This window comes from Anarrhichthys ocellatus, unplaced genomic scaffold, assembly GCF_004355925.1.
Source record: "Anarrhichthys ocellatus isolate YVR2014 unplaced genomic scaffold, GSC_Weel_1.0 scaffold24, whole genome shotgun sequence".
NCBI lineage: Eukaryota > Metazoa > Chordata > Actinopteri > Perciformes > Anarhichadidae > Anarrhichthys > Anarrhichthys ocellatus.
In genome coordinates this window covers 8,821,331-8,840,097 of record NW_022280054.1, presented here as the reverse complement: position 1 = coordinate 8,840,097, position 18,767 = coordinate 8,821,331, and the positions used below count along the sequence as shown (strand labels likewise).

The 18,767-nt window shown below is 41.8% G+C and overlaps 1 protein-coding gene across 1 annotated transcript in view; it reads right to left on the bottom strand.

Moving 5' to 3' along the window:
* kcnj5 (potassium inwardly rectifying channel subfamily J member 5) overlaps window positions 1–17,226 on the bottom strand; it is a 25,974-nt gene extending 8,748 nt beyond the window's left edge. Inside the window, exons 1-3 of the mRNA XM_031860838.1 lie at window positions 17,029–17,226; window positions 7,286–7,368; window positions 4,203–5,076 (exon numbers count right to left, since the gene is read on the bottom strand). Of these exons, the coding sequence (XP_031716698.1) occupies window positions 4,203–5,076; window positions 7,286–7,348 (937 nt within the window). The 5' untranslated portion in view covers window positions 7,349–7,368; window positions 17,029–17,226. The remainder of the gene's footprint in view (window positions 1–4,202; window positions 5,077–7,285; window positions 7,369–17,028) is intronic.
* Between the last annotated feature and the right edge of the window lie 1,541 nt (window positions 17,227–18,767).

The window sequence follows — 18,767 nt, the reverse complement described above, 5'->3', positions numbered from 1 at the left end:
TATATATATATATATATATATATATATATATATATATATATATATATGTACAGTATATGCTTGAACTGCAGGTCCAGAACTAGGGGATTGAAACTCATGGAAATGTAGCTCTCCAACTATGACATTGGCTGGGCCTGGTTTTAATCACTCTGCATCAATAACAACAGTGTGTTCCTTTTAAAATAAATATATATTGGTAACAGATTATCAGCACTTACAGTGTATCTGTATATTTTCATATTAACATGATGGCATAAACCAGGCATTATTTAATATATAAATAATTTGCAAGAAAAGAGGGGACAAAGCAACAAAAAATCTGCTGTCTTTAGAGACACTTCAGTAATGAAAACAAGGTTTGTTGTCGGCAACACCAACGCACATGACTGGCCTCCGGCACAGCAGAACAAGTACCAGAAACGTAACAATAAACTGCAGCATAATCTTGTGTTTGAAACTGTAAGTTAACTAACTTTATAGAAGAAGTCTCCAACAAAGATAAGATATGGGAAATAAATTGGCAGGGTGCATAAACATCTTGGGTCTAGGGATCCCTCGGCTATTTGTAGACAGCTATAATAACACAGAATGCAGTTTAGTTGCTGATGATTTTCCATCTAATAAATGCCTTACCACTTAAAATATTTACACAAGGGATGGTTGCTGATGATAAAACTAAATTTCTTATGATAGCATATACAGAGCCACTGGGCACCAAACTGCACTTGTTAATAAATTGAAGCTTTCCATTATTTGGTATTCTTGTATTTGTACTATGAAATAAAATGTTCAGATGGATTGGTAAATTAAATCTGTGTAAAATTAAAAATATGTTTTGCTTTCTGTAAAAGATAAAATTTGCATATAACTTTTAAAATCACATGTGCCAACACTTTTTTTTTACCTGCACCCAAATATTTTTTTACTGCACCATTTGGTGCATTTGGTGTATTGGTGTATGTTCTTTTAGAGTTTTGTTTTTTTCCTGGTCAAAGTCGAGGTCATCCTGAACAGACCTTCATTGACAATTTCAGCAAACCAAGAGTTTTTGAGAGTTTAAACATTATTAACATTATAATGTAAATTGAGCTAACTTTCCCTTTAATGTTATCCAAAACTGTGCTGTAAAATAACATCATGTCAATATTCAATTTGAACAGGAAACCATTGACAATTTCAGCAAACCTATTAAGGATGTATTTTTATTACACTTTAAATGAGTGGAAATTGCCAATAAATTACAATTCAATTTCAGCAAACTTTCCTTGGAATTTTCAAAAAAAACTACCAGAAGGAAAATATTTATTCACTTCAAAATAGGGTTGGTAATCTTATTCAAAAACATTTGGGATTTTTATGTTGAAATTCTCATTAAATCCTGACAGCAATCAATGAATCAATTGCTCTGGAAAACTCTCTGCGAAATGTTACAATTAGACGAGCTACCTACCTGCGTGTATTCTGCCTTGCTCGTCTTGTACAAACTGCTAGCTTGACAGAATACTAACAATAGCCATGTTCGCTGTTTACATTTATAATGACAATTTTGGGGGAGTCGCTTTGGAAGAAGGACTTAAGTTAGCATTTTTGCACTTCTGTTCCCTCGTATCAAAGTCAAAGGTTTTTGGTGAGATGGCTGAAATAAAGTTTACGTTTAAGAGTTAAGAGTTAAATACATTAAATTCGTCACCATGTACCCTTGTACTCTTGTGAAATTTGAAGCTTTTACCTGTCTTAGAAAATAATGCTAACAAATGGCTATATGATACTACAAAACATCATCACGCTGATAAGTCCTTCTTTACAACCTTGTGCATATTCCAGCTCATGCGACCGTGGTGTAGTTCGTTTCCAGCCTCACATTAGCTTTTACTTCTGCAGAGTGCATTCAAAAACATGATCATCACTTGTCTTGCTGAACAAAACAAAAGATTTGTTTGCCACAGCGCTTCTGCAATTATCGAAAATCCCATTGGCTATTTGTCGGGGGAACCATTGCGAAGATCGTTTTTTCCCTATGGAGGAATGGTAATGTGTGAAGCCAGATCTTTCTTTAGTGTTGACACAGCGCTGAGGAGATAGGTCTGGCTATGCAAGACTAGGTTGCTTTTGATATTCGGAAAAATAAACATGCTTGTACATCTAGTTTCATGATAAATTATAACTATTATGAATATGAGATCTGATTGCATATTTTTATAGTGTTGTGACATTTTGTATCTGCTCTGCATTCATCAACTGAGGGAATGTTATTGAGTGTATTGTAGGTTGTCCGTATTTATATATTTTCATTAGAGCAGTTACACTGTGTTATCAAGTAGGATGGCAGAATGTTTTTTAGCAAGTCATCCTTTTGTTTTCATTTTTATTCCAAAATGCTGTGGGAGTGCCCAGGAAACAAATGCTGTTAGCGATTTCCAGACCCTGACTCACAATTCTGCTTGAAACCACAGATGTGTCAGAGAAAACAAGCGATGGCCGGCCATTAAAGAGAAAATGATGCCATTTCTCCACCCACTTATCTGTCACTTCCAAACTCAAGCATCCACGTCGTGATTTGGTAAATATTTTTGTTTAATAGTGAGTTTTTACTCCAGGGTATGTGCAATTCATGGACATCATGAGATGCTGGTTTTAATCTTTCTCCGTTTGATTGAGTTTATGAAATAATTACTTGCTTCATATGACCCATAAATGTTTATTCTCCAACTTCAAAAAAAAATAGTAAATGAGGTTTGTACTGGATCTCTCCCCTGGCTTTACTCCTGGAGATTTAACAATATTAATATTCTTTCCTGTTGAATCAGATAAAGAAAATATGTTTTGCATACCACAGCATTGGCCACCCATTCATTGCTACATGGACAGCAAATGTATCACTTTTAAAATAAGATGTGGGGGTGCTAACTCAGGCATACATTTGAATGTTTGTAACCTTAGGACCTTTATACCATAATTAAAGAGACACGATTATTATCAATGAAAAGCACTTATTACAGGCTAATCTAACCCCACTGGTTCAGGGTCTTGTCTTTTTTGTTAGTACCATCCTGATTTCACCATGTGTGTCAAATGCAATCTATTATATACATACTTGTTAAAGCTGAAGACAAAATTAGAACACTAATATTATTATGGCAAAAGCTATGAAAAGGGTTAAGAAATACTTTCCATTGAGCTATCCTACAATTTCCCTGCTTACGCTCTGTGACCTGTTTAACAAATCTCATTGAGGTTAACAGGGGAAGGAAGTAGGGGAGGGCTACTGGATGGTCAGATTGGTCTGGTGAATAGCGGTCAAGGACGGTGACGACATAGCCCTCGCATGATGCAATGGTCTCTGCCGGTGAAGCGAAATGTGATTTAATGCCTGAGTCAAGTATCCGCCAGCATGAGCAGAAAGCATGATGACTACTGGTGCTTTGGAGGAAGTAAAAAAAATAAAAAATCCAAAATGAAATAGAGCAGAAATGTTGAGATGCATGCAAAGCCATGCCTGCTCGCACTAGAGAGCTTGATGTTTTGTACGTTGTACAAAACACGGCCTTTACCCAAAACACGGACCAGCAGTGTCGCTACACTTTCCTCATTTTGAAATACACAATATCAAAGACATAACCTTGACGTAGCAACAGTGGAGATGCTGGCTGCAGTGAGTACAGAGGAACATTTGCAAGGCAGTTGGGACGTGATCAGCTTTCTGCCTCAGTTGAAGCAACAAATGATTTTAAAAATGTAGAGATCGTATGGTAATGAAGACAACAACTGCAGTTGAATGAAGGAAACAATTGCAACCTTCCTCCAAACATTTGTCAGCTGTTATGAAATTGTTGAAATATTAAGATCTCCATTAAAACTTCAAGAGATTCATTAATATTATTTATGTCTCACTTAGAGAGTTTATTATCTATTGAGTTAGTCTCTCTGTCTTTCCACCCATGACCATTTTGTCTTTTGCAATCTGCAGCATTTACAGGTACTTGCTACTGCCCCTCCTCTCTGTAAAGCCATTTATCTTTCCATGTAAACCTCTTCTCTCTTTCCAACCATTTGTCCATCTTCCCATACCTCCCACTCAGCACACTTCCTGCATCTACTATTTCATCGATCTCTGCCTCTCACTATTAGTCCACCCATCATCCATGTGTCCTCCCATTCCACCTTTCCCCCCTTCCCCTTATCATCCCCCCACTGCTTCATACCTGTGGCTTCGACCATGCCCTCAAGGATAACCACAATCTCGAACTCCTCCTTCTCCATTTGCGTCAGTGTCATCTCCCAGAAGGGGCTCCTCTCGTTGATCTCGTGAGAGATGATCAGGGGCGACACCAGGAAAAGCCGGTCATCTCCCGTGTCAAAGCCGATGTTGATGTCAGTCTGGTTGAGCGGGATGAACTCCCCCTCCTTGGTCTGCTGCGAGCGGATCAGCTTCGCTCGGATCGATGCCTCCACAATGTGAGAGTTCCTCAGGTCTCCCACCCGAAACATCAGGCACATCTTGTTGTCTCGCACCGATATGACAGCATTGTGCGAGAACATGAGGGTCTCGGCGCGGTTCTTTGGCTGTGAGATCTTGACAAACATGCAGCCCACCATCATGGCGTTAACAATGGAACCCAAGATGGCCTGCACCAAAAGCAGAATAATACCCTCAGGGCATTTTTCTGTGATTACACGATAACCGTACCCAATGGTGGTCTCTGTTTCAATGGAGAAGAGGAAGGCTGAGACAAAACTGTTGAGGTTCTCCACACAAGGGGTCCAGCCCTCCTCATCAGCATGCACCAGATCCCCACGGATTAGCGCTATCAGCCACCACAGAAAGCCAAAGAAAAGCCAGTTGACTATATAGACCAAGGTGAAAATGAAGAGACTAAGACGCCAGCGTAGGTCCACCAGCGTAGTGAACAAGTCACTGAGGTATCGGTAGGTCTCTTGCACGTTTCCATGATGAACGTTGCACTTGCCGTCCTTCTGCACATATCGTTGACGTGGCTTCTTCGCCGGGTCAGAAATCAGGTGGGTTCGCTCAGTCGAGATCTGAGCCTCCCGCAAGTGTTTAGGAAGCTTCTTCACCTGGAGGAAAGAGAAAGAGAAAGAGAGAAGTAATGGGAAGGAGGAGAATGAAAGAAAGCAAGCAAAGAAAGAAAGACGGAGAGAGAACAGTCACAATTTAAGTTTTTCTCCACATGAGTGTACTTTACTGGAGACACTTTCTTCTGATTTCTTTTCATTAATATTTTCTCAAAAGCTTTATTGAGTGTGTACAGGAGGATGTAGGTGTTAACTTTTTTAATGAGATTTTCTTTCAGCCTGTGCAAAAGCACACTGCTCTGTTCTTCTGGCATGAAGGCAAATACAATTACCAACCGTTATAAAGTCACTGCTCTGTGCTACTCCACAATGACATTGTAGGTGTCAGTGTATGCACACATATAGAGGGAGAAAGAGAGAGTAAGGACACAACAGGAACACAAGGACGCCCAGGTCTTTGTCTATGTTGGCCCAGCTCCAGCGAGGCGATCTGGCTCCACAGCTGTGCCCTGCCTCCCTCCCTGTCCCCTGTGGTCCCTCCCCTTGCACCCCATGGGACATTGGCAGGCTTGGATAGGAAAAGATCCTCCATCCTCCCCCAATAGCCCCTTATGGCATCCTCAAAAAGATTGGCATATGCCTTGGCACACATATTGCGCTTATCTGGAAACCAGCTTTCCTGCACTAGATGTAGGATTCTGATATTGTATGTTCTAGAATATAGAACATTCAGGCTTATGAAAAACAAATACTACCACACAGCGTGGCATTGTAGTCCTGCAGGGGGCAGTTGCTGGTCCTTCTTTTTGGAGACGTGCATACATACAGAGAGGACGACACACACATGCTGGAGGACAAATTTCAGGGCACCTTTCAAATACACCAAGGACAGTACACTGACACTTTCCAATCTGAGTTGATAATTGAAATGCATTGTGTCGAGGCAAGAAAACAGCTCCCGTGCCCTCTGAATCTCTCGCTTCGAAGAGGACACCTGGGATCCATCTCTCTCTAGAGTCATGCTCACATCACCAGACAAGTTACGTCCTATTGTGGTTACAGTGACTGCTCCTCTGCTCTATCACATAGACGATCACTCTCCCAGTTCAGCTGGGGATGGACATCTAAGGTACTAGAATACCCTTTGGTGCATTTGATCGCAGGGCCTGGACAATAAAATCTGTCAGACAGCTTTATTCAGGATGGTTTCTTGTTAATGACATGTGCTGTTTCGCTGCAGTCCTGTGCACATGCACACCAGGTCCGGCCTGCATGTGCAGTATTGAGTTTTCAGATATTGATTTGAAGTGATCCCTGTTTAAGGAACGTTGTGACAAAGGAGAATTGAAAGACAATGCTCATTGAATGGCATCGCAATTAGTAGCTTGATGACAAGGCATTCACTAGATGTCAATGGGCTCCCTTTTTACCAACTGTGCTCAGGGATAGTGGATCAGTTATAGATTCAGAACACAGTCAGTCCACCATTTCTTAGAGTGACACTTTTCACTGACAACATCAGTTAATGTACACAATTGTTGTCTTTTAAATAGTTTTTAATCACTACTTCATTTTAAAAGACAGCTAAAATAGGCCCATTCATTTCCACACTTTGGGGTTGGACTAATTTAGTGATGGATGAAGCTGTCACCAGGAATGTCACCTAATCTTTGGCCTTTGTAGTCAATACGGTCCGTGAGGGTGATGGTCGATAAATAAATTCATTAGTACTCTTTTCGTGGCAGGAGTAAATGGTGGTTGTTTTCTCTCTTTGAGTCTTTGTGGCTGCGCTTGGGTAGACAGCATAAGTTCCAATCAGCTGGGGAATCAGGACCGATAACCAGTGCCACTCCACCATCCGTTAATGGGAGTGGGTGGGGTGTCTCTTCCTTATTTCTTTACCTCCACTGCCAAGCCAACTCAGCTATATATTTATGTGAACTAAAGAAACAGGTTATGTTACACTTTATGGAACTTGATCTATAACCTGTACTGTTTATTTAATCTATAAAGCAATCAACTAATCAATTAATGGGAAGCAATCAGTCTGGTTTCCTTTCTCACACACTTCGCTCTGTCCTCGTACTAATCATTCACGTCTCTCTAGATCTTCTCCATCTCCTTTTTGTCCTCTGCTCGCTCTATGAGCCCCCATCAGCATGACGCCTCTCTCTCACATCGTCTGTCCCTGCTGTGAGGAAATCGTAGTGATCAGTGCAGTGTTTGACCAGTAGTGGATGTGAATCTTTACCTGTGCAGGTGTGACTCCTATCTCCATGTTGTGGTCCATGAGGATTCGAGAATCTCCTGCCATCCTCAGCTGAAGCTCAAAACCTGTAAGACATAAGGCCGTGCGATAGTCAATTGAATTTCGGCTCTAAAACAAACATGGTCATTTTGTTAGACCCTTCAGCAGCACATTGAGCTTCAGTTGATTGATAACTAACATTATAATATACCCATACCACCGAGAGGAAAGATCAAAACTACAGTACCCTCAGAGCAGACATGTTTACAAGCTTGATTCATTGGCCTTTCAACCCTCAACTATCTGAATTACTCATCCTCTTAGAAAAGTACATACATTACAGCTCACTAACAATGTGTTGATGTATAGTGCAACTGCCTCAGGCATATCATTTCAATTGCTCCAATTTGTCAATATGTCAATATTCATGTCAAATTCCTTGTATGTTCAACATACCATGGCAATAAACGGTTCTGATTCTGATTCTGATTGTGATTCTGATATTTGCCAGCCGGTGTAATTAGTGATTCACATAACTCCATGGGGGCCGTTTGAACTTTAGGCTTTAAAATGTCAAATCTTAAACAAAATAAAATGTTTACATTTTTATTGGATGTATAATTTGTCTAAATAGTCTATGTGAAGGTTTGTTATACTGGTATATACTGTACAGGGAACTGGCTGGAAGCCCTTGAGAATAAAAGATTCACAAAAAAATGGGTGCTGCTTGAGATCGTAGTCTTTTAATAAATATTGAAAATCATTAAAATCCCCACAATGCAAAAAAGCATGACCTTATGAATGATAATCACATGCAAGACAATTAAATCTGAAGATTAATGGCTGCTGGGGCTACAGTACAGCTCTCTCACAACAATAATGTTGAGGTCTGTGTTGATGGTATTTCCCTCAAAAACATTATCACGACTAAATTCACCCGTGTTTAGCATTCACAGCAAGTCAGGAAGTGCGCTTTCGTTGCCTAGAGCTAACCACAAATGGGACTGAGGATGTGATAACTTGCATACAGTACAAAAAAGTAGCACTTCCAGGAACCAAAGAAAATAAATAATTTGTATTCTAGTCTACATACAGGTTTTGGGAGACAGGGTTGGTGTACTGATGAATACGGCACATGAACAACCATTAATGACCATTATGATCTCACAGAAATACGTGAAATAACCATGACCTCAGTGCACTACCACCATCATCATAGTTGGGCCTAAAATAACAACGTAAACTAAGGAAGAAACGTAAACACATCATGAACGTAACTTCACCATAACCCAACAACACTTTGGGATCAAACACTGGCCTCCCGGTTGAAAGTCTTGTGTTTGCGTCCACCTCCCATCCCAGTAGAATATGGAAAGTAATCTTTCTCACTGTTTATAGTACGTCACTAGCTCTGAGTGTTGCATATTCGGATGAATGCGTTTAAAGAGTGTGTCCAAAACAAAGGATCCTAATTAACTTTCCATTGACATTGTTTCCGTGGTGTCAATATGTATCCATACTGAAAGACCAAAAAAACTCGAACTAACCCTAAACCTAACCTAACACATGCATGTTAATATAGTAACTCATATTTGAAGTTCATCAGACTCAAATCTCACATATGATGAAAAACTCATAACCAGAAAAGCCAGTTAATCCTGTTAATTAAGTGCACAGTAGGCCTACAACTATGATCAACTGTAAGAGAAAAATAACAGCCATTGTTGTGTATGTTCCCAATAAAACATATACAAATACAAAAAGAATATAGGATGATAAAATAGCAGCATTTTCACTGCTGGAAGGCCTAAGTAAGGGATTAGCTGTTAACATCACATGGGAGATGATCCAGTGTCCACTGTCGGCTAATTTGCCAATACAATGAAGCAGGCTCAGCTGCAGTGTTTCTAACAGTGTCATTTTCCAAAAGAGAAGGCTCGTCATTGCCAGCATCGCCAGTTGCTTCGTCTAAATGTGCCCACATGCAGACACGCGCGCACACACACACACACACATACAGATACACAACTCTCTATAAACACTCTGCTCTCACGCTGCTCTGCCACGGCCACACCAAACTTCACATCAGAGGCATTACTTTCTTAATCAGCTGGAGACCGACAAATAAATACTTACTGTCAGAAAATTCAGTCTCCCCTTGTACTTTACATTCAATCTAATATAAAATGAGCGTACGTATTATATTTGTGGTTGTTTTTAGCTCCACTGGCGCGACGAGGTGATGTGCTGACATGTGATGTGATTTTAAAGAGTCTTTCTCTGCTCCCGAAACAGGTATTTTTAAACATCTGTTGTGAAGGGTCCAAAGTGACAGGAGAAGTAGGAAAGGAACACTTTGAATGTCTGCTGACTGATGTGGGATTTAATAACAGCCACTGCTGTAGTTAGAGAGGGGAGTGGGAGGTGTGAGTGTGTGGGTCGAACCTCAGATAAAGCCCTAATTTTAGCAGTAATCTTACAACACCTTTGGAGCCCCACAAAAGGCAATTAACTCATAGAGCCCCTGGGTGTCGTTTAGAAATCGACTACTTTTAATTTACCAAAAGAACAAGGGATACACAGTTCCTTGTAACCAGCCAAGCAAAAGAACATGGGTAAATTACTTTTGCCACTGGTTCCTGACCTTAACAACATCTGACATTTCTCCGTCATCTGTCTTTGATGTTACTCTATTTGATCGCTGACAAGCGAGGAGGGAATGCAAAGAAGTGAGAGGACCACGTCACAAATCAGATCCACACAGGAACGTAGTGTTGACATTGATGGTCCAAAGCAAAGGGCAGAGGGACGTGACAGGCATTTGAGCAGGGAAAAGACAGACAGACGGACAGCAGAGGCACGGGAGACACACACACACACACACACACACACACACAAGGCTTCTGAAAAACCTTGCTGAATACATTAAAAGGGTTGCCAGTCTCACTTTCTGACTCATTTTAGGTTTCATGAATTAAACATGTCTCCCTGGAGATTTGTGAACTCCAGACCTGTGTGTATTTTCAGCTAGGCGGTGATTGTGGTGTCTGTTAGCTGCAGCAGACTCAACAAGCCCAAATGAGAGGTGTTGGAAACATGGACACCAGCCTGGTTTTTTTTATCTTAGCGCTTTAAGAGGGTAACAAGTATTTATCTTGTTACCGGGAGAGTGACAGAATGCTTTGGCTGAATTGCGTTTGTGTCCTGATAACAAGAGCACTCATCTGTTGTGCTTAAAGCCGAAGGGTACTAGTAAACCAGGGAACCTGCTTCCTAAGGGATATCTACAGGACATATATTTTCCTTATTTGCTGACGCTGCACGCTGTAAACAATAATCCACACAGAGCACAGTAAAGTGTGTCTCTTTTCCTTCTAACCTGTGGCAAGCTCTATCATTTTCCCTAGGAACTGTATTGTACTGAATAGTACTTGCTTCATGATTACATTTTCTACATTTTGGGAACTTTAGAAACTTGTGTTGTCAGCTGTGTGTGTCGTTCTGAAAGTTAAGAACTGGCTTGGATCTGAGCCAAGAGAGGGATTTTATCAATACCAATCACCGCTCCAATGAAGCCCCTGCAACAGAATAATTACCTGAATTATAATTATCACTTGATCAACATAATTGTAAACAGTTTTATTCTGTGAATCACTTTTTTATTCCCATTTTATGGAGGCAATCAATTTAATTTTTCTCGTCTGTGGAGGAACACTATTTGTTGCATAAAATCTGGACAGACATGCTTGTTTTGCAAATCCGGAACCCTGAGAATGCTGCCTCATGTCAGGAATAACAAAAATCTGCAATATTGTTTTTATATACGTATGTCTAACATGCATTTCAGTAACCTTAGACCAGGCTCTGGCCTGACACTAGTGCTTATGTTTCTGCTGTTCCTCTTTTTGGTTCCTGTCAAAGCATCGCCTTTGGGCATGACAGCGTTAAAAATGACAGATGTTGCAAACTCAGCAGGATGCCTGAGTTTATATTACAAATTTGACTATTGGTGGGCACTCATCCATAGATTTTGAGGTTGAAGCTTGCAGTTTTCTGTTGGTTCATCAAATACAGCGCTGACACGGGAGAGACGGAAAAAAATAGGCAAAAAAGAACAAAAGGGGGAGAGGAAAAGAGGAAGGACAAAAAAAGACAAAGGTTGCAGCAGAGCAGAGCTTTTAAGAGTGTTGAAACAGCAACTATATTTTCTGAATCACTGCATCCGATTGATATCTACACTTGCACAGTCGTTCCAGCTTATCTGCTGTCTCTGCTCCTTAGCCACGGAAGCATTAGAACTTTTCTATTTCCTTGACTCCGTCACTCCTCCCCTTGAGTGAAAGCAAAGAGTCAGGGTTACCGGGCCTGTCGTGATTATGTTCCGGGCTAAGATCGGCCCATGAAATAACATGGCTTCATCCCTCTCTCTGCTCACTTATGACACTTTGAGGTCATACGGGTCAAATGACTAAAAACGTCCCCAGCTAGTTTGGCTCCAGGCCCGGTAAACACACACGCACACACGTACACACACACACAACCTTCATAACACCACTCCCTCCCATTTTCCCATTATGCCCGATAGTGAGCTGAGTGTATCCAGTTGTGTCCTTCTCATGGATGACCTTCTCTGGAGTGACACTGCTGCACCGAGACGTTCGACTCACACTGGAGAAACAATTTCCCTAATGATATGTCTCTCTCTCTCTCTCTCTCTCTCTCTCTCTCTCTCTCTCTCTCTCTCTCTCTTTGTCTCTCATCTCTCTTTGTCTCTTGCTGTCCCGCATTCAGTCTCCTCCTTACAGTACATTTTGCACAACCTCTTTTAAAAAAAAGTAAAGTTGTTTAAGACAAGAATAGCTATTTTGTTGTCGCACGTTTCAAATCTGCCTTGTTACTCTACTAAAATTTGTTTTTTTCTTTTCTTTGACAGCTAAGATTTCACATTGCTGCTGAGTGGAGCTTGGATGGGATAAAAACCCAACACCTACCGGAGCCAAATAACACCCTCTTCAACCACGCTGGCCTGGTGAACGAGAGATGTGATGGAAAGAGACAGAGGGAGAGACATGGGATGTGTGAGGTTGGGTGGCTGGGCATGCTCCCCAACACCCTGTTTCTTCTTCCTATCAGGCATTTCTGTCAGGCTCTTGATGTGAATTACTGCCTTAGATCCCAGATTCTATGACACTTCTCTGTCTCATAGGGCAACGATGAATAAAAGAACAAATTACAATGAGAGGGATGTATGTGGAGTTGAGGATGACAACCGGTGCTCAGCATTAAATATACGATTTTACAATAATATTATAACAAACTAGTCTGCTAATTGATCCCCTTATGCAAATCATGTGGTTCATTAATCCTCTGCCTCACCTCACTGTAGAGGACAGGAGAGCAGAGGAGGATGACAGGATGTGAGGCCTTGAGCGGGGCGGGGCTGCGGGGCTTCGGGGCTGCTGCAGGAGCCAAAGGTCAAATGGTCTTGATTGCAATTCCAGACATGCTTCACTGTGTCCCCGTGCTTGTCCCTTGGAGGAGCTTCCTTCTTTATAGGCATCACATACCAAGACAGAGTGAAAGTATTGCAACCCCATAGAGCTGCACGGAGACACAAACTATGCTCAGTGCATTTTCTGACAAGGTGTGCTTTAGTCCTGAGATTAAACAGCCCATTCTCATCACCAAGGTGTCAGATACTGATGCTTTGTCACACCCCTCAGTGTCTGATACCAATGCAAAGGTCACCCTTTAGCATCAGTATGAGACAAACCTGGCTTTCAAGTAACTTTTCAAGGACTACCCATGGGTGTGATAACGTAGTATAAAGACCAAAAAACCCTCACAGGACAAGGAGACCAGTGTTTGTGTTCCAGAGATTTGTTGAGATATTTACAGTGATGTTTGTGACGTGTTTTCCATACTTATATTAGATTTCTTTAAACTTATTTTAAGCTCAGCCATGATGTTTTTCATAAAACCAAGTAAAGTTGTTTTGTTGCCGAAACCTAAGCAAGTGTTTTTGTTTGAATTTACAATATTAACCGCGTGTTAACCCTGACTGTGCCCTGGGCTACCCAGTGGGTTAGAAAGGAGCTCCGAGGGGTCTGATAACTTGTCAGTGTGTGACGACTTGGAATGAGAACACGTTGGCTTAAGACTCCCTTGCCGGCAGTAGATGATGGTGTGAATGAGCCTCATAGCTGTAGAAAAGTGAAGCAAGTTGGTGTTGAAAAAAGTGCTCAGTAACTATTTAATTTAAAAAAAAAAAATCTTTAAAAGAAGGAGCATGTCAAATAAAAAAAAGCCCATGCTGTCACTTTACAGCCCCTATTAACCATCCTAGATTTCTCTCTTCTATCGGTGTTAACGAGCTGCACACTTACAGGGATGTGCTTCCCCTGGGTGAACGATGCTCACGCTTCATAGATGCTGATGCTTCATGTGATGGAGACCTGAATGTGTTTGCTTCCTACATCTTAATGATGCTACAGTGATAAACAACAACACTTTTTTTCTCAAATGCTCAAAATGAAGTGCACGCATAACCTGAATGTGTCCCTTTTGCATTGCATGTGATGCTAAATTGTCCTTGCTCAATGTGAATAGGTGTGCAATGTGCATTTGGCAGAGCTGCCAGTGTGTCTGTTCATCAATGTAATTAAATCATATTCATGGGCATTTGTTACTGGCCAATTACAGAGACTGTGGATGTCAGTTTTTAAATATTTTAAGAAACAAAAAAACATCCAAATCACCCAGCAGGTATGACAGGTGATACTTAAAAGATCCATTGTATGAATACAGGGATCCTGTAACTCAATAACATATACTCTCATGTGATCAAGTTAAACTGGCCTGACCGGAATGCTTATCAGTCGGACACAAGACATCAATGTATTTCTGCCACCCTCTGCCATCGTCTGCCATGCTTAACAAAGGGGTCCTCATAAATAGTATGAGGGATCCTCCCTTATTAAAACAACTGGTTTAGCCCCACTGGCTAAGCCAGGAGCAGCAGACATTGGGAAATGTCCATTTCATTCCACATAACCCACTGCTGACAGATAAGAACATAATCCATTTCGAAGATTCTTGGGAGCCAGTTAACCTGGACATAGAATGTATAACTGGAATGCATTTCCACTGTTGTAATGTGTTATAGACCTTCTGGTTAGCACGTAGTTATGCTGAATAAATTAAATTCCTTCCAAACCACCTGAAAGGTATGAACGAGCTGAAAAAAACGCGAAGAGCAAGGTGACCTGAAACAAGCAGCCATTTTTCTTTTTCTTGTCTTGGTTTTTGCCAAAAAAAAAAACCTTGCCCTTATCTCTTATCCAAGACGGGAGACTCTGAAGGTGTGTGCATGTGTATATACATTTTCATGTCTCTTTTTGTTTATATAGGAGGCGATCTCTGAAACATCTCTTTGCCAAACAGGAGGTGAAGGTTTGTTTTATTCCGCATGTAGACCAGAGCAATGGCCCCATGTTAACTGTTACAGCTTTATGTGTGACAGGGCCGTGGGAGAAATACGAGCATTGTGAAGTCGTTGCCCAATCAGTGAGTGGGATGCACCATAAATCTGGAACAAAAATGTTGTAGGTGACTCTTTAAAATACAGTAGAGACGGGAGCTTGAATTTGCAGCGGTAACAGATTTATGAGGCCATGAAGTGATTTTTCTTTTGGGGGATGACAAGATTCTGTATTAAATATTCTGCTGTTTATCTGTTCCATGCAAATACCAAGAGGACTGTATTAATATACAGCTCACACAGTGCAAAGGCTGTGGCTTTTAAATTATACACAAAGTTATTTTTCAAAGAGGGATGCATCCAAAGTAAAACAAAAGGAGAATATATATACAGTATATATGTAGTGTTGCATAAATTAGGCATCTTCACATCGGTCTATCAGCAGACCTACAAAAAGATACTGTATTTTTATGCAGTACTCTGACATGCAAACACATTTTTCAGGGCACTAAATACAAAAAAAAAAAATCACGCCTGACTAAGCTCTTGACACAAATGCACCACTGCGGTATTACAGAGTGTGGATCTGCTTGAAGAACATAGCTCTCTCTACATCCCCTAGAGAAACGCAGTCTTGACTAAATAAACAGATCCAATTAATTATTCACAGTGTCTTGTCTTTTGAGACTCTCCTCAGATGCTGCGCAGCATTAGGTCTGCCCTCTGCCCTCTTTTGTCCACTTGTTAGTGAGATCAGGACACGGATAATAAACGAGCAGGAGGGGGAGCAAGGTACACAGCGCTGAGTTGCAGCTGCAATGATGCGCTGATAATAAGGTCAAAAGAGCATCCATCAAAAAACATTACATCTCAGCGTTTCACACTTCCCCCTCCACTCTTAACCAGTTGCGGTTCAACCCGCTGCGAGCAGGGTCGTGGTATACATTACAGTCATAAAAGCAGCAAATGGACAAATTTTGCTGCAATGCCAGTAAAAATCTCTCTGTGAGACTGGGCTTTCCCTTTTGCTCCAATGGGTTCGAGATGAAAATGTACCATATTATGTAAAAATGTGGTTAATGACGAGAGCAGAGATGGCTTGCACTTATTTTTCCTCCACATCGAGCTGTAGAATAGATGTAAAAAATTGATGATTGAGTCCACTCGCTGCCTTGACGCTGTCTTGACATTCCCTGAAGAGACAATACCAGTGAGGGCAGGAGCGTTGTGGAAACTGCACTTGATTAATGTAGCTACTAAGCCCACTGCATTGTCATCAAAGTTTGACAGCAACAACTCTCCAGATGTGCGTCCTGCAGAGTGCGATGAACTGAGGAGAAAATAGTGGTGTCCATCAGACATTAAAGCAAGCAGTCCTAATCCTCAGCAGAGTGTTTCAACAGTAATCAATATATATTATTTTCACTCAATGCCTTCGGTGGAGCCGATAATATTCATGAAAACCCTGCCAACAGCCATCCCTACATCGCATCCGTCGCTTTATCTCCTGCTTTTATTGAAGGCACAGCAACGTGTAAGCACTGCAACATGCTGTGCTGCGTGTTTGTGGTATACGATGCCCCCTCCTCCACACACACGCTTACAGTAACACACATAAAGATGCACAATGAGTCCAGGTTTGCTCCTTCTGCTGCTGGTGCTGCGCTTGTAAAACTCCTGCATTGCACTGAGAGAACTACAGCGCAGCACACTAGTAAACAGCAGGAGTGTTGACAGGCTTTTCTCTGCTTGCGTCAGAGAAATCCATTGCCTTTTTGATTAGCCTGCCCCCGACATGATGGCAAGTAGATGCACGGCGATGATCTATATGTATCTCTGCAGTGACATAAGATGAATGAGGCGAGATGTGATGATAACGGCTGCAGCTGATGGAAGAGGGTAATCCAGCCACTTTCCCCATCATCACTTTCCTTTTCCTGCTCTCCTGCTCATGAAGTATCTGGCATTGTCTCACATCTTCTCGTGCTATCTGTCCTCATCTCCCTGTTTCCAGCTATCCGACTCTCATAGTTGTTGCTCTTCCTTCAAGTAATGCACACTTATTATTTTGCAAGCCACTCCAGATGGGATTCGTGGCTGTGCAATGAAACACATAATGCAATCACAGCATGCGATGCCATCCACAGACAAATCGAGAGGAGGCAGCTTTAACGTGGAGCTAAGGTTGAACCGTGCATCAGCGGCTTTAAAAAACCCTCCCATTTCCTCCTCTGTTTTTTCTCCATCAGCGGTGCACAAAGCTTACCTTCAGGTCTCTGCAGGAGTTGCTGGCAGGCTCCCTTCGAGGCATTTCACAGCTGTTCTTCTCCCCAGGACTGCGCACTCCTTTCCTGGCTTTGTTCAATCAACAACAGCCCTCCTGCCTCTCTCCTGCCACCCAGCTCCTTCTGCTCTTCACCGCTCTCTATCTACTCCTGTGTGAGAGGGGGGTCTGCCTGTGCATGTGTGTGTGTGCATGTGAGGGAAAGAGAGAGAGAGAGAGAGAGAGAGAGAGAGAGAGGGGGGGGGCAGTCAGAGTGGGTGAGGGAAGAGATGGTAAGGATGTAAATATGCGTGTGTGCTCTCTCTTCAATGCTCCTCTCTTCTCACTTCCACACAGAGATTGAACCTCTTGTCTCTCAGGATTTGTCCTTCATAAGAGAGGTTTTTTTATGCCTATTTGCACAGAGAATCAGCATATATGTGTGTGTGTGTGTGTGTGTGTGTGTGTGTGTGTGTGTGTGTGTGTTTGTGTGTGAGAGAGAATACATCCCTTCTCTCTGCTGCGAAGGCAATATTACATGTAGGCAAAATATGTGGAAAAAATGTCGAGTACAGTTGGGTAGAAAAAGCATGTGTGTGTGTGTGTGTGTGTGCATGTTGGGGGTGCAGACAGGGATTTGTGATAAAATGACTTATTCTAAAACTGCAGGTGAAAACAATGCTCTACCGGTTTGGGAAATATAAAGTGGAAGCAGATAAAAAAAAGTCCTTTGGAAAAAAAGCCACACAGAGCAAGATAAAGAATGAGCAAAAGAGGAAAATATCAAAGAAGTACGAGGAAAGCGTGAAAAGGACTAAAGGGGAGCAAGTACAAAGGAAAGGCAGTAAGGTGGAGATAACAGGGGGAAAGGGACGTTTTGACCCAGAATCTCTCCTCAGAAGTAGTCTACAAATACGGTTGAGTGTCACCTTCACTAAATCCCCGACATGAATTACAAATGCAGTTCCTAAAATATAGAAGGCCTAAACGAAATGATGCCTCCAGAATTATCTGAATAAAAAGTGAATCACATCAAATCTACCACGATGGCGAGGCATGGTTCAAAAGTAAAAAAGAATCATAAAGCTTAGCAGCAGAATGGAGTGCGTGGGCTCATTTATTTCCCCCTATTTAAAATTCAGTTCGGTAACTGCGAAAGGGAAGTGTGTGATCTACGATAGGGAAGTGTGCGCAAATGAGGGGGCATACAGTGCAGACAGAGACAGATGGAGGGATGCTTGACATTGAGATGTTATTAGGCATAGGGAAAATTGAATGTAGACATGACATAACAGTGGAGGAGTAATGAGAGTAGAGCAAAGGGAGAGAAAGATAGGGAGACGATGATAGGTGGGGGAGGAGCGACAGAAGCAGCTATCACCAGAAAGCCTCTTCATGTACTTCCTGCATTGGGTTTGGAAGGAGATTTATGACTCTGCAGCCCCCCCCCCCCCTCTCTCCGAGTCAGAGCGAGATGGCTGGGAGATACTTGACAGGAGCCAATGACAGTGGATTATGGAACATCAAGGAGTGAGGCTACAATAATGAGGAGCTTGGGATTTGGCTGAGGAATACAAGTTCTAGGCCACGCTCATCTCAGCAGTGATCACGAAGTGTTGGTGATCTTAATTGTAAAAATTCTAGTTCCTTCGGCGGCACCTCTCCTGCGTGTGGATCGGCCCCTCGTGGTTCAGAACCGGGGCATGTGTAATTATTTCCCCTCCTGAGGTTAAACCGCTATT